This window comes from Triplophysa dalaica, chromosome 19 (genome assembly GCF_015846415.1).
Source record: "Triplophysa dalaica isolate WHDGS20190420 chromosome 19, ASM1584641v1, whole genome shotgun sequence".
Classification (NCBI taxonomy): Eukaryota; Metazoa; Chordata; class Actinopteri; order Cypriniformes; family Nemacheilidae; genus Triplophysa; species Triplophysa dalaica.
Genome location: NC_079560.1, coordinates 15508184 through 15521778, shown reverse-complemented (window position 1 = coordinate 15521778; position 13595 = coordinate 15508184). Strand labels below are relative to the sequence as shown.

The window sequence follows — 13595 nt, the reverse complement described above, 5'->3', positions numbered from 1 at the left end:
CAGTGGATAAAAAACCTCCACACTACAGCTTTAAGGCTAGGATTACGAGTTTTTAAAACCACTGATAATATTGCCTACAAGTCATCATTAATTCATCATTAGGTCACCTCCTACATATTTCAGACCGAATATTCTCTCTGATGTGTCACAGTCGGCAAATGCAAATGCAAATGTAGTTTCATGATGTCTTTTCATAACACCGATATTATGTAAAACTAACAGCATTTACTTATCTTAAACCACAACCATAATAAAACGCACTACCTATCAATAAATTCTTGCTCTAAAAAATGTATGTGGTTCTTTCCTCTCCACATGCTTCTGAATTAGTCTTACATTTAAAGGTGATAGTTCACCCAAAAATGAAATTCTGTCATCATTTACTCCCCTACTTGTCATTTTAAACCTGTAGGACGTTCTTTCTTCCGCAGAACACAAAAGAAGACATCTTGAAGAAAGTTGGTAACTGAACAGCACTGGCACCCATACACTTCTATTGTATGGACACAAAACCAATGAAAGTGAATGGGGGCCAGTTAACACTGTTTTTAAAAAGATAATCTTTTGTGTTCTGCAGAAGAAAGAAAGTCATACAGGTCTGAAACCACAAAAGTGTGATTAAATGATCACAGAATTTGTATTTTTCTCACTTTAATCTTGGCATGGCAGTAATGTGGGTATTTGATGTTGATGTGATCAATCCCTTGTGATGTCACAGGTGTTACATGGAGATAACTTTGGGTTGATTTGTATACATAACATTGATATATCAAATGTATCCATGTGTAGCACAGCACTCGGGAACAGTTGTAAAACTGTAAAAATCAATTACAAATCCGCAAACCCTTTCCTTCCTTGACCTGCCAAACTTGCCTTCCAGTGTTCTAACAACAAAATGATATCGCAAGACCTCTCGGCACAATTAAGTTGTCTTAATACCGCATTTATTTCAACATGATCTCTTAATATGTTCCACTTCGATGCATAAGACACCAAGAGACCTTTGTTTTGAACATTTAATGAGAAGGAACGTACCTTCTCCACTTGCTGGTGAAGCTACAGCTGGGAATATGAACAAATCCAACAGGGAGATATCAGACGCTAGTTAGCTCTTTGTATTCTGAATGGTTTGTCCTAGACAACAACCTTCCAAAAACAAGAGTTTTCTACGAGCAGCCCATTAAAGAAAGCTGGGATATGTCTCCTTTAATACATCAAACAATAATGGCGACACCAAAGGAGGCAATTGTGTCTGTGTACGAACAAGGCAGTTGTCAGGGTCTTGAGGTTCTTGTTGTCGGTGCATTGTGATTCTGAGGAGACTGGCAGTCTCATTCAGCATCATTTAAGCAGGAATTTAATGATTATGCCAGCGTTCCTGTCTACTACATCTGTCTCTACAATGACCCTCACCGCAACCGTAAAGTGTCCCTCTAGACGTTTCATCTCTGCAACTCTGCATTAATGAAGTCCAAACCCATCACACTGCCAACAGCTCTTTATCACCCTGTTAAAAAGGCAACCCCTGGGAAGTGGACCCTCCCAAACACCCTGCCTCCTTCCGTCGTTTGGACTGTACCAGGTAGAGGCGTTCGGTAAGGTGTTGTGTGAAGACATCCAGTGTCTATAGTTTGTAAAGATTGAATAGTCAAGAGTGCCATATTCAGAGATTGTTGATCGTGTGCGCGTGAAACCTCTACAACTAGGTCTAGGTTTCGATCCAGATTCAGACGGAGTTGAAAGCAAGCTTTAAAAGAGAACTGGCGATCCTTGTCATGCTTAAATAGGTTGAGTTAAAAGAGTTGGACATGTTAGTTGACACTCATTTGGAAACAACCTGGGATCGAATCTGGCTTTGGTATTTCCCTCCTTAATTCCATGAAAAACACGATAAAAACAAACAATTATAATAACCCTGATAGCACACATACAACTGGCTAACGTCTATTTGACGTCTGTATTTACATCTGCAAGACATCTTAAATACATAGTTTGCTCATCTGCAATACGTCTCGGAGATGTCTGCTGTCAGACGTCATATAGACATCTCGAAGATGTCTGTAAGATGTTTATGATTTAGAATGGATGTAAAGCTGCTCTTTCTAAGATGTTTAGCAGATTTGTTTACGCAGCAGATCTCCAGATCTTTAGCAGACGTATTAGAGACGTTCAGACGCCTCCAAGACGTATTGTAGATGAGCAAAATATGATTTTAGATGTCTTGCAGATGTAAATGCAGACGTCAAATAGACGTTAGCCCGATGTATTGTGCTATCTGGGAAGTGGCTGAAGATGTCGTTGAAATTTCAACGTAACCCCAAAACTTGAATCTGGTCTTTTTCAGGCTACAATCCTGCTGAAAATCCACTTTCATGCCAATCCATGCTGGTTTATGCTGGATGTGTTTCGGTCTCACAGATTTTGCAAAATGACCAAAACACGGGCTGGCTGGTGAAAAGGGGTGTCACAGTATAAGGATGTGATATTTATATCTGTAATACTATGCATATGATGATATTGTAAATAATTACACGGCAGTATCTGGTTGACATTTCGCTGACATATTGGGTGGTGGTATTACACTCTATTAACATTTTGCCTTATGACCAACAATTGTTACAAACTCTCTCTCTCTCTCTCACTCTCTCACTCTCTCTCTGCCTCCATATTGGGTTCAAATACTTCGATCTATTGCTGTGTTGGTCCATGCAAACGAAAAAGCTTAGTTGTACCTTCAGCCTTTCGGACACCCCATCAGCAACGCTGATGGTGAACTCCTCAACTTTTGGGACTTTCAGTTTGGCCTTGTTCTTCTGCTCCGTCTGGTACTCAGTCCGTGTCTTCACCACCACCTGCACAGAGAGAGCTTAACCATCAAAACAAATATAAAGCAAATTCACCAATGTACCCCAATTATGTAAGATCTTTCGAAAATCATCTTGAACTGTAATTTCCCGAGGGTTCCTGAAGCTCAACTGAGTCTAAGACATGCAAAAGTTGTAGGTTCAAAATGAGACCCCTTTCAGCCCCAAAGGAAGTAAATTACGTTAGTGAATTCAGTTCCTGTATTTTATTTACAGTACAGAACTTTAATTTGAATTGTAAGTGATAGTTCAAGTTTTTTTATCATTTACCTCTCGTCATTTCATACTAAATGTAAAGCTGTCATTTTGATTCAACATCCACTGAGATGTGGTCAATTGAAGTTCCAACCTGTAACAGTCAGTTTCTAAATTAAACACTGTGTCCAAACCATTACGCTGAAGTACAGAGGAACACCACATCCAGATGATGACGTCTCATCATTGACCTCTATCCCTGCCACCCCGTTTCCAAGCTCAATGTTGTTGAACTCTAATGTCCACAGAATGACGCTTCAGCTCTTCTCATGAACTCTATAATAACTGCTTATCTGACTCCATCCCAAACCGTTTGACATTTTATTTTTCGGTGAATAACAATCTTGTCTGCCTCCATTTGTCCTTCCATCACCTGAGCTACATGCGACACCCTGTTATCATTGGGATAGTTATTCCTGTTTTTGCACTTCCCCAGAATGCCCCGGCAGCCTGCGAGCAAGGTTGTGCGACGCCTTTATTGCTGCTGATTTAAGCCATCGATAGTGTCGTCAACACCAGAGACTACTGCAGTTCAGACTGGATTTGTTCACTTCAATCTGAACATGGGTCTGATATGCTGTAATGACAACCTGTTTGCTTAAGGAATGTTGTGAATAATGATGAGATGAAGCTCGTGATCTGCATGTAATGAGAAGATGATGAATGTGTTAGTCTGCAGATAATGTTGTAGGGATTTGAAGAATGGCCTGAACCAGATTTTGGATGAGTACTTGCACTAAATATTATACAGTGTGTTTGTGGATGTCATGCTTTTTTTTTTCATTAAGAATACCCTTTATACCCTCAATATGTCTTTATTTATGACATTATTTTCAGCACACATTTTGCAAACCCCTCTTCTGGCCTCTCCAGATTACACGGTCTGTTATGATGTCACTGTGTCAGATTTTGCGCTTTGACTCATCATACAGACAACATACAGACAGGAGTACTGTTACCATAACTCAACGAAGTTTTCCTCCATCGCATTGTCCCACCTAGCAGCACCGCTGTCTCTCCTTCACTTCGCTATGTTTGAATGTTGTGTACAGAAGAGCTTCACGCTTCTGTGCTGTGATTCTATTGGTCAACGTCACTACAGCGTCGTCATGTCGTGCAACCTCACAGGAGCAGTTTTGGTTGTGGTATACTATGGGGGACTATACGAGACGACACGATTGAATCGTGCATCTCGACCGCCTATGTCGTTTACGAATTACTACGACATGCAAATCTGGCCAAAATTGGGCTAAAATCGTGTAATCTGGAGAGGCCATTCATTCAATAAAGAATGACGTAGACTACTGTATGAAAAAATACTATTATTAGGAATTATATATTTGCACACTTCTTATTGCCATGAAATACTAATACTACATTGCTAATGTAAAATAAAGACTGCTATGAGAGCTTTCAAATAATTTGCAGTCATTACTATCTGACTTCTATCTGCAGACCTCAAGAGAAAAATTATAATTTCCCGTGAGGTTCATTCCTGTCCTGCTTAGAGACGTTAATGTCAGCACTGAAAATGAATGATCATTGTACAAATGTTTGTAACAACCTCATGCTTCAAAGTGACTTCAGATGCAACCTTCTCTTTTTATTTCTTACAAAACTAAATTTAATAGTTCACCAAAAAATGAAAATTCTGTCTTCATTTACTCCCCAAGTAGTTCCAAACCTGTTCCAATCCTGTATAAATGTCTTTGTTCTGTTGAACACAAAGGAAGATATTTGGAAACATGTTAGCAACTGACATTTCTGGGACATCATTGACAACTATAGTAGAAAAAATAACAATGGTAGTGAAAGGTGCCCCAGAACTGTTTGCTTTCCTGAATTCTTCAAAATATCTTATTTTGTCTTTAAAGACCGTGCTCCACCTCATCCCATCATACCAGATATCCAGAAATCCTTCATTCTGGTGGGTCATTTGCAATATGGTCAAATTTTTCTCCTTAAGAACTGTTGTCCATGACAACTTAGATAGCCTCTCTGTGGTCTCTACTCGGCAATACAACAATTTAAGTTAAAAAAATCTATATTTTTTATCTATATATATTTATTTGACATGAAGCCATGAAATAAGATAAATAAATGAATCTGACACTCGTTGACGTGACGATGACACCATTCTTTCACAGAACACAAAACAACACAAAACAATTCTGTGAACCAAGAAACATACTATAAACCCCAAAAATAGATTTGTAAAATTGTCTATATAAATATATAATTTTCTGCCACTCCTTCTTAGCCAATGCACAACACATGAGAGCCACTACCGTCCACAAAGAGTAAAGGCTCGCTCGCTGACATAGACATGTTAATAATCCAACACATCCTCCTTACCTCTGAGCTGGCATTCAACAGAGGAGCAGCCTCCATATGACAGCTGAGATAAAATGCCTTTTTCTCTTTGTCATGCAGGCCAATAAAGCGACAGTCCCAAAGGATTACCCGGCGAATGCAGGGGGGGGCCGGGGCTTAGATTAGGGTGGTACGCGCCTTTAAAATATGACAGCGTGCGCTTTTGTGACCGCCTTGAGTACAGGCTTGGCAAAAGTGACGGGCCACTTCAGTTAGCATGATTGTGCCATCCTCAGCGAAATCCCAAATGAGGTCCAAAGCACCACTTGAAAAGGGGTCACAGCTCTTACCCTTACGCACACAAGGGTGGGACTGGTTTGTGACCTTAACGTTGCTGTTAAACTGTGCGTACCAAAACCAGTGAAAGCAAATATAAATAAAAGTAAATCGAAGAAAACCAGAGCGAAAAAAACACATTTAACACTATAATGTAATAGCAGCCGACAGGTTAACATTCACCTGCATGCTTTCTAGCTGCTTGAACTGGTTTGGACACGTTCCCATATCTTGTTGTCCTATGTGACATCAGGTGAGGGATGTATTTTACGATCTCAACCGTAGTCGTGCTGTTACACAAGACTCGATGAAAAATGGATCTTACCTTGTCTGGGGCTTGGTACTGAAGATTAGTAACATCCAAGGGTGTGATGAGGGGGACGTTTTGAAATCCGTCCTCAACACTCACTGCTTTTGCTCCTTTGTCTTGTAGATTGCTCCCCAGTTTAACCATCTTTAAAGGATTATTTCACGTTTCACAAGCCTACAAACAAAGGGGATTTTAGGAAGTGTTGTGACATTTTATTGAATTTGTCGCTTCTGGTTACATAACTACTTAATTAAAACTGACACATCTATATACACATCTGGCACATCACCTTATATGTCAATGCATTTGGTAAACACATCACGCGTGTCCGGTTTCCAGTCAAAACGCGAATGTTTTTTTATATAAACCGACGTAAGTGAATAAATGCAAAATAAAGTCAAATGTCTTGCAATGATCAAAACAAAGCCCTTTTTGTTGTTTAAAATGCGGGAGTCGAAACATCAGTCACATACATAAAGCATCCGCACCCTTTGAAGGCAGATTTACCAGTCACAACAATTTATCTCCCTCCAAAACGCGACACGTACCAGCTGAAGATAACGTTTAAAGCACGTACTCACCTAAATGTTTCACTTCCACGCTCTTTTTAGGCTCAGAGACCGGTTTGATTCGGGTTGTTGACAAGGGCAGGTGGAGCGACGCGATGGAGAGGCCTGTATGTGTGTGTATGCGTGAGTGTGTGTGCGGTGCGGTGCGGTGCTGATGAGAGAGATGCAGATACTGACGGCCTCCGTCCGCGCGCACCGCGCAGCATCCAAACCCTTAACTTACACTCGAGCCACTAGGGGGGATCTGAAGGAAACCCTACATTTTTTCATCCGACCCTTAGAAACCCTGAAGCTCACTACCAGCCGACACAGTCTTGTTTGCCATCTGGTGGAAAACGGAGAGAAGTGCAGTAGCATCTTGACGTGTTTGTTTGTTTTCAGTACAAACTAAAAACCAACTAAACTGTTGTTATTGCTTTTTCAAAATAGATTATACTATAATTGATTTAATAAAAAATATAAACACATTATTTAAATAACAATATAATGTAATATAGATTGTTAGCCTTAACTTGGCATTTGACCTTGTAATATTGTTTTATTAGGATAAGCCGCGTTTCTAAGCAGTTAATAAAATATAAAAGCACATCTGGGATCACACGGTAGCAGCTTGTTATCTTTCATAAGGGAAGCATGTGTGCATTTCTCTAAAAAGGCGAAAACACTGATGACACACTGTAAAACGGAATCGTACAGTTTCATTTTACAGAATTTTCATGATTTTGTTTCAAAGACCAACGGCCCAACAAACCTCGGGTGTAATTTAATGAAACATTTAATGTTATAAAAATGTTAATTTGCTTTTTTCTGCATCTCCGGCAACCAAAATACAGTTTGTATGGGCTTTTTTCACCGTAAGGGCATCAAGTATTTTTAACACACACGTTATTGCGATTTTTCATTAAGTTTAACACACCAATAATCGAAGAATTCGTGTATTAAAATCATCAGCAGATCAAACTGAGCGCCAACATTTGAGTTTAAACGGGTAATTGTGAATAACTTGTAAATAATTAAGAACATAACACTTTTATATAGCCTATATGTTGTGGCGCAATGGTGTTAAAGCCTTACGCGTGCTTCTGTGAATGAAAAGACTCAAATGTCCAATTTAAAAGGTTGGTTGATTTATTGTCCGCAAATTGCAGGTAAACACATAAAGAATTGAAAGAAATGTAAGTTAAACTTCAAATTCACAATCGACAAGACATGTTACAGCCATTACTACCATATGAGGCCTGCACTCACGGTATAAGTTGACCTTCCATATTGGCGTAGTTGTGCCACATCTTCACGTCATTTATACAATAAAGAATTACTTGAACGCCCCCTAGCGTCCTTAATAAAAATAAACAATAATGTCGCTTAACAATATACATGATTTATGGAAACTAACAAACAAAATAAACTTTCAACAGTTTGTATGTTTTGTTAAACAAACAACAGAAAGCAGCATCCATATTAAGAGAGCATTACACATTTTTATTTAATAAGAATTTCTAGATGAATTTCAACAAAACCAAACCTCAGGAGTGACATAAAGTCATCCAACAGCAATGTGTAAGACTGACAGCATGACAAAACTGTGATAAAATCCAGGTTATTATATAAAACCTTTTTTTTACTTTTTCTAAAAACTCTTGTAATGTTTAAAATGTGAATATGAAAGTGTTTTCTTTGCAGTATTTGAGGTCTAACACAAATATTTTCTGTTATTTTCACATGTTCCCCCAGTGTTCCTTTCCTGCAAATAAATGCAACTTGAATCAATATTCTTATTTGAAATATGGGAGAAACATTGCTATTAGTTCACATAATGAAACAAAAATTGTAATTTTAAAATCACATTTGAATGGCGTTTGAAAGAAGGGTAACAAATATATACATTAGTGTGATATGGATGGTTTATAAATTGTTGGAATTTAATATTTGGCTGTCAATAGAAAAAGCATATAAGATTTGTCTACATACGGTTCTGTACGGCCAGTGTTTGGAATACTAATTCGGTTCACATTACCAAAACCAGAACTTGAACTATTGTACCAGTAACTAGACCATTAACCAGCCAAATATGGACCTCTCGGGCTGTGTGCGCCAGTGAATAAACGCATAGAATGTGACCTAAACTCAGTGCTCAACCTTTGTAACCAGAGTCAGACATGATCTTGTTTCACTGTTCCCTACATCCTTCCTCTGACTGAATAGATGAGATTGAATCCGGTTCTGTGTTTTATTAGGGTGGGTCATCATTATTACCTCAGTAAGATGGCACTCCCATGACCTGCGTGAAGACAAAGAACTGAAATATTCATATGGATTATTAGTTTCATATAGAATATCAGACGGAGACATAATGATGTTGGTGGTATCTCATTATTTTAAAATAATGTGAATCTTGTCCGTTCTATTGAGTGTTTTTATATTCAGTATCAATATTATTTTGCTCAATTGTAATTTCCAACCTTGTCTATTTCTTTTCATTTTTATCAATATTAAACCATCTATTTGGCTTGCTAGACCCTGCATGGTTTCATTAGTTTGGTTAAAGAAGGTGCAAAATGGCATCAGTGTTCATTGCGAGTAATATGAATGATCAGATAAGGGCCTTTAAAGGTAACTCAAATACAGCACTGCCATGTAAACACACAAGTATGTTCTAAAAGCAAAACTCAGCAGGTGGCGCTGTTTAGACTGTTACACCACAATTATAAATTCTGCATTGTTCTGAAGCCATGAAATATAAAAGAGAAAAATGTTGGGATATTTATAAAATGACAGCCATTGGGATTACCTGATGAGTGAAGACGACACACTGACATGAATTTAGACTCCACATGTGAATAAAATAAAAGAAATACAAAAAGTCGGTGTGTGTTGTCACAGTTAAGTTTTATTCATTCAACATTTCACATTACAAATATTTAAAAATTATGCATATTGTTATAAATAGTTGGCTGCAAACAATTAAATAACATTAGATTTTTCTTTTTCGTTTCACTAGCACTTACAGACCAACTCCTAGAATATGAACATTTTGTATAACATAACTTAATTAGAAAGAAAAATACAAAAATAGGAACTTATAAAGTGAAATGACAATAAAAATTAATGTGATATCTTAAGTAAAAAAATGCTATTAATAAATACAACAACCTTCCCATACACAGTTAAAAACTATTGAAATTTTGCCATTAAGTAACATCATTAACAGACAGATATTTAAATATTTATTTTCCTTCAGAAAATGTGAACCATATATTGTGGAGCACAATATAGCAATTAGTAAAAACTAGACACTTTAACATATTAAAAGCTTCACCTCAAAAATATAACAAAAATCTGATCAAAATTATAAAAATTAATTATACATTCCAATTAAAAATATACCAATAAACAGCTAAATACATTATTGACCTAATAATTACAATGCAATCAATCACAGTAGCTTGAAATAAACAAAATAAGCAAATGAGCACAAAACCTTTAATGTTTTAAAAATAACTTCAATTATTTTATATTAGTACAAATAGTTTGATTTCTTTTCTTTTTTACAAACACCAGCATGAAAAGGATTACAATAACAGTAGAAAATGACTGTGAAAAACATATTAACATCTTCTTTAAATGTCTGCAATTAAAAATGGCATTAAAGAATTACATTGCAAAGAGTCTTTATCTGGAAAGAGTTCAAAAAAAGTATTGCACATAACAACTCGAAGTTAACTTGCAACATTTACCACATTCAAGTCTTAAGTTCCCCTTCCTCCAAACGGGTTTTGATTTACTCGAACAGACAGTGGGGATGAAGTTCTCAAGTCTTTTCGACAGCGTACTAGAAGATGCTTTCGTCCTGCAATGCCATTTCAGCGTTTTCTCTAGAATTTCACGCGTTTTGTTTTTTGTTGTCGTCTCCGTGCGCATCCTATTGATGCTGGATTACGGGGAAGGCATAGAGAATAATAACATGGGAAGGGTGCAGGGTGTTGGGTGGCCTTAACCTTAAATCAAAAGTTCAGAAACATCTGGTGCACAACCACAACGAGTAATTTCAATAGCTAATTCATGTACGATTTTTTTCTCATCATGCATGCTAAGGATTACAATAGGAACTAGTTGGCAGTTCAAGAATATATATTTTCAAATGTTAAAATATCTAAACATCAAACATCCATTCTTGTGATACGAGGATCAGCCTAAACATGAACCAGATTTAGCATTCTCCTTTAGATTATAGTTTATATTCCAGCTACGGAGAGGATAGTTTATCTTTTATATCCAAGTATGTTTCCGCAATATTAACATGAATGACAACGTGTTCCTGCCATGCTGCTGTCAGATTCATTTTATATCTATTTTTGCCATTTTAATCTAGCGTGCGAGAGCCGAGACCTGTGGATCTACCCTCTGCAGATTTGTCGCTTCAACACAAGTGCGTGCTTTGTTGTAAAGATTCCTCAGCACTGAAATGTATAAAAAGCATAATTGAAAATAATATATATTAAAGTCACTCAACTCTTTTTTTTCTCTTAAAATTAAAATTTCCATATATGCAGATCTCTCAGTAACAAAAGTACAAAAGCTACCTTTCACAATGTGAAAAATTGAGGTATTGCAAAAAGGAGTTTTTCCATTTGTGAAAAATGTGCCTAAAATGACTGTTGAAAAACAAAAGCATTTAGAAAAGTAGTGCATAATAAATGTTTATATGTGCATGACAAAATAATTTAGCTAGAAAACACTGTACCAAAAAATCAGCAGGCCATGTATAAAATAATCCTTTTTTTTGCCATCTCTTTAACAGCAAATTCTTCAAAAAGTGTTTAACTTCTAAAATGCTCAACCACCACACCCACAAGCTCAAGTGATAGTGCTGAACGGGTGCATCAGAACACCGTCAAGCCAACACGAGGATACATTTCTCACTAGTGTATCAAGCGGTAATTGATCACTAACTCCCTGACTTTACTCAAGCAGATTTAGGCGCTGTGTAAATCTCTACCCAATTGGATGCAACTTTTCGAAACCTGATGCCTGGCGTAAACTCCTTAACAATACCCGAACGACGTACGTCTCCTTTGTTTGACCTTTGGAAAAGCCTTGCGGAAAGGCCGACGCACACTGGGTTCAGCGGTTTTCACTAGTGTTACTACGATTTTAACTGCATGCTGATCGATTCGAGGCCAATCTTTGGTTTGCTGGAGCCTGTCCGGTCTTTATATTGAATGGGATGAGGGTTAGGGGCCAAACCGATACACCAAAGCGACGCATCTATCACTTCGTTTTCATTTCAAGGGAAGTTTAAAAGAAAGGAAAGGTCCATGGTTTCGCTATAGCTACTACACAGCCATCTTTGGTTCCCTAATGTCTGAAAGTTAAGGGTTTAGAGGGACGGGGGGCCAACGGGTGGAGCGATAAATGGACTACCTTCAGTTATGCTTGACACTCAGGCTGAGTGGGCACGGGTGCTGGAGGACAGGAGGTATATTGTTCGATCGTTCTTCAAAGTAGCTTTCTCTGTCTGTACCTCTTTTGGGGTTCTAGGGGCTGGGTAAAGGCTTACGAGACGCATATTGCCAGAAAAACAAACGAACGAACATAGGCTTGCTGCTTGCAGCCTGAGAGAACAACGGTCGGTTGTATCTAAGCTGGACCAGAAATTAAGTTCCTTGCTTGCAGGCAGACTACAACTTTAACAACACACATTCCCCACTAGGATGCTGCTTTCCAAGCATCGTTGGAATCGAAATTTTCCATCAAGAAGTGACAGAGCAGATTTTCTCAATGTGCCATTTGCTGATGTCATTTCCTTTTGTGGTCCTGGGGGAAAGGAGACCAGCTTTGTTTTTTGAATATTTGACTGAAACTAGCAGCTAAGCTTGAGGTATTAGTTTTCTTGCATGTCAAAATAGAGATCGAATCCAGACAGCTGTTGTGGAATCAGTTGTTGTCGTCAGGAAACATAAAAGATTAGCATGGTCTTAAAGCACAAATGATACAAAACAAACAGCGTTGAGAGAAATCGCTTTAAATCCCAAGCTTTGGTTAACAACTGAGATCTTCGACCACATCTGCATTCTGGGAAGCAAAGAAATAAGTGCACTCTTCTCGCACCCTCTCTGTCATATCTGCTCCTTCGCCTTTTTCGATTAAATTAAAATAGGACGTAATACTTCCAATCGCAATGTTAACAAAAAAGCCAATTCTAAAGTCATGCAGATACGTACTGACAAATTATACTAATACTCAATATATTCACATCTCTGTGCACTTGAAAATGAAATATAATGCAGTTATTAAAAAAATAGAGAGATGGATTAGACATTTTCTTTTCCTGAATCTTTTTTAAGGATACACATCCATTTTTCATATATTAAATGACAAATTAAAATCATATCTTTTGTTTACTTTTTTTAAATTAAACTAAAAAGAAACCAGCAACTGAAAAGTGCATTTGTCTAGATGATGATTTTGCGACTCCTCCAACACCTACTCTCCTCCTCTTTCTCGCTCTGCGTCTCCCGGTCCGCTGGCTTTAGTTCCAGCGGAAGGAGATGTGGCGAGGTCTGTCGCCGCCCTCTTTGACCAGGGGCTTGTGGAATTCCCGGCCGGCGCGTGAGTGGATCGCCGCCCAGCAGTATTCACAGTAATACTGGAGACAGGTCACGTTAGCGCAGAAGAAAGGAGCGAACTTGCCTCCACAGCGGGTCCCCTGACATTCATCGCACAGCTGGTCATCCAGGACGTATGGCTTCACTTCCACCTGTATAGAAAGATGTTCAACTCTTTATGAGCATGTTAACCTTTAACTTGTTATGAAGAAAATTTCATGTTTTTGCAAAAGGAAAGTCTAGACTTATTGTAGAACATTATGATGTCTTGAATTACAGTTAGGTATTACTGTAACCTATAAATACTTTAATAATGTTTTTGTGCATTGCAGCGCTGAAA

The 13595-nt window shown here is 38.0% G+C and overlaps 2 protein-coding genes across 6 annotated transcripts in view; both read right to left on the bottom strand.

Annotated features, from left to right (window-relative positions):
• Positions 1-6925, bottom strand: part of nsg2 (neuronal vesicle trafficking associated 2) — a 31353-nt gene extending 24428 nt beyond the window's left edge. Inside the window, exons 1-3 of the mRNA XM_056731291.1 lie at positions 6660-6925; positions 6094-6252; positions 2733-2852 (exon numbers count right to left, since the gene is read on the bottom strand). Coding sequence (XP_056587269.1) covers positions 2733-2852; positions 6094-6222 — 249 coding nt within the window. The 5' untranslated portion in view covers positions 6223-6252; positions 6660-6925. The remainder of the gene's footprint in view (positions 1-2732; positions 2853-6093; positions 6253-6659) is intronic.
• A 2594-nt stretch (positions 6926-9519) lies between these two features.
• cpeb4b (cytoplasmic polyadenylation element binding protein 4b) overlaps positions 9520-13595 on the bottom strand; it is a 23607-nt gene continuing 19531 nt past the window's right edge. For all 5 annotated transcript variants that reach the window (XM_056730413.1, XM_056730412.1, XM_056730415.1 and 2 more), the window contains one exon: positions 9520-13407. In XM_056730413.1, the coding sequence (XP_056586391.1) occupies positions 13180-13407 (228 nt within the window). In that variant the 3' untranslated portion in view covers positions 9520-13179. The remainder of the gene's footprint in view (positions 13408-13595) is intronic.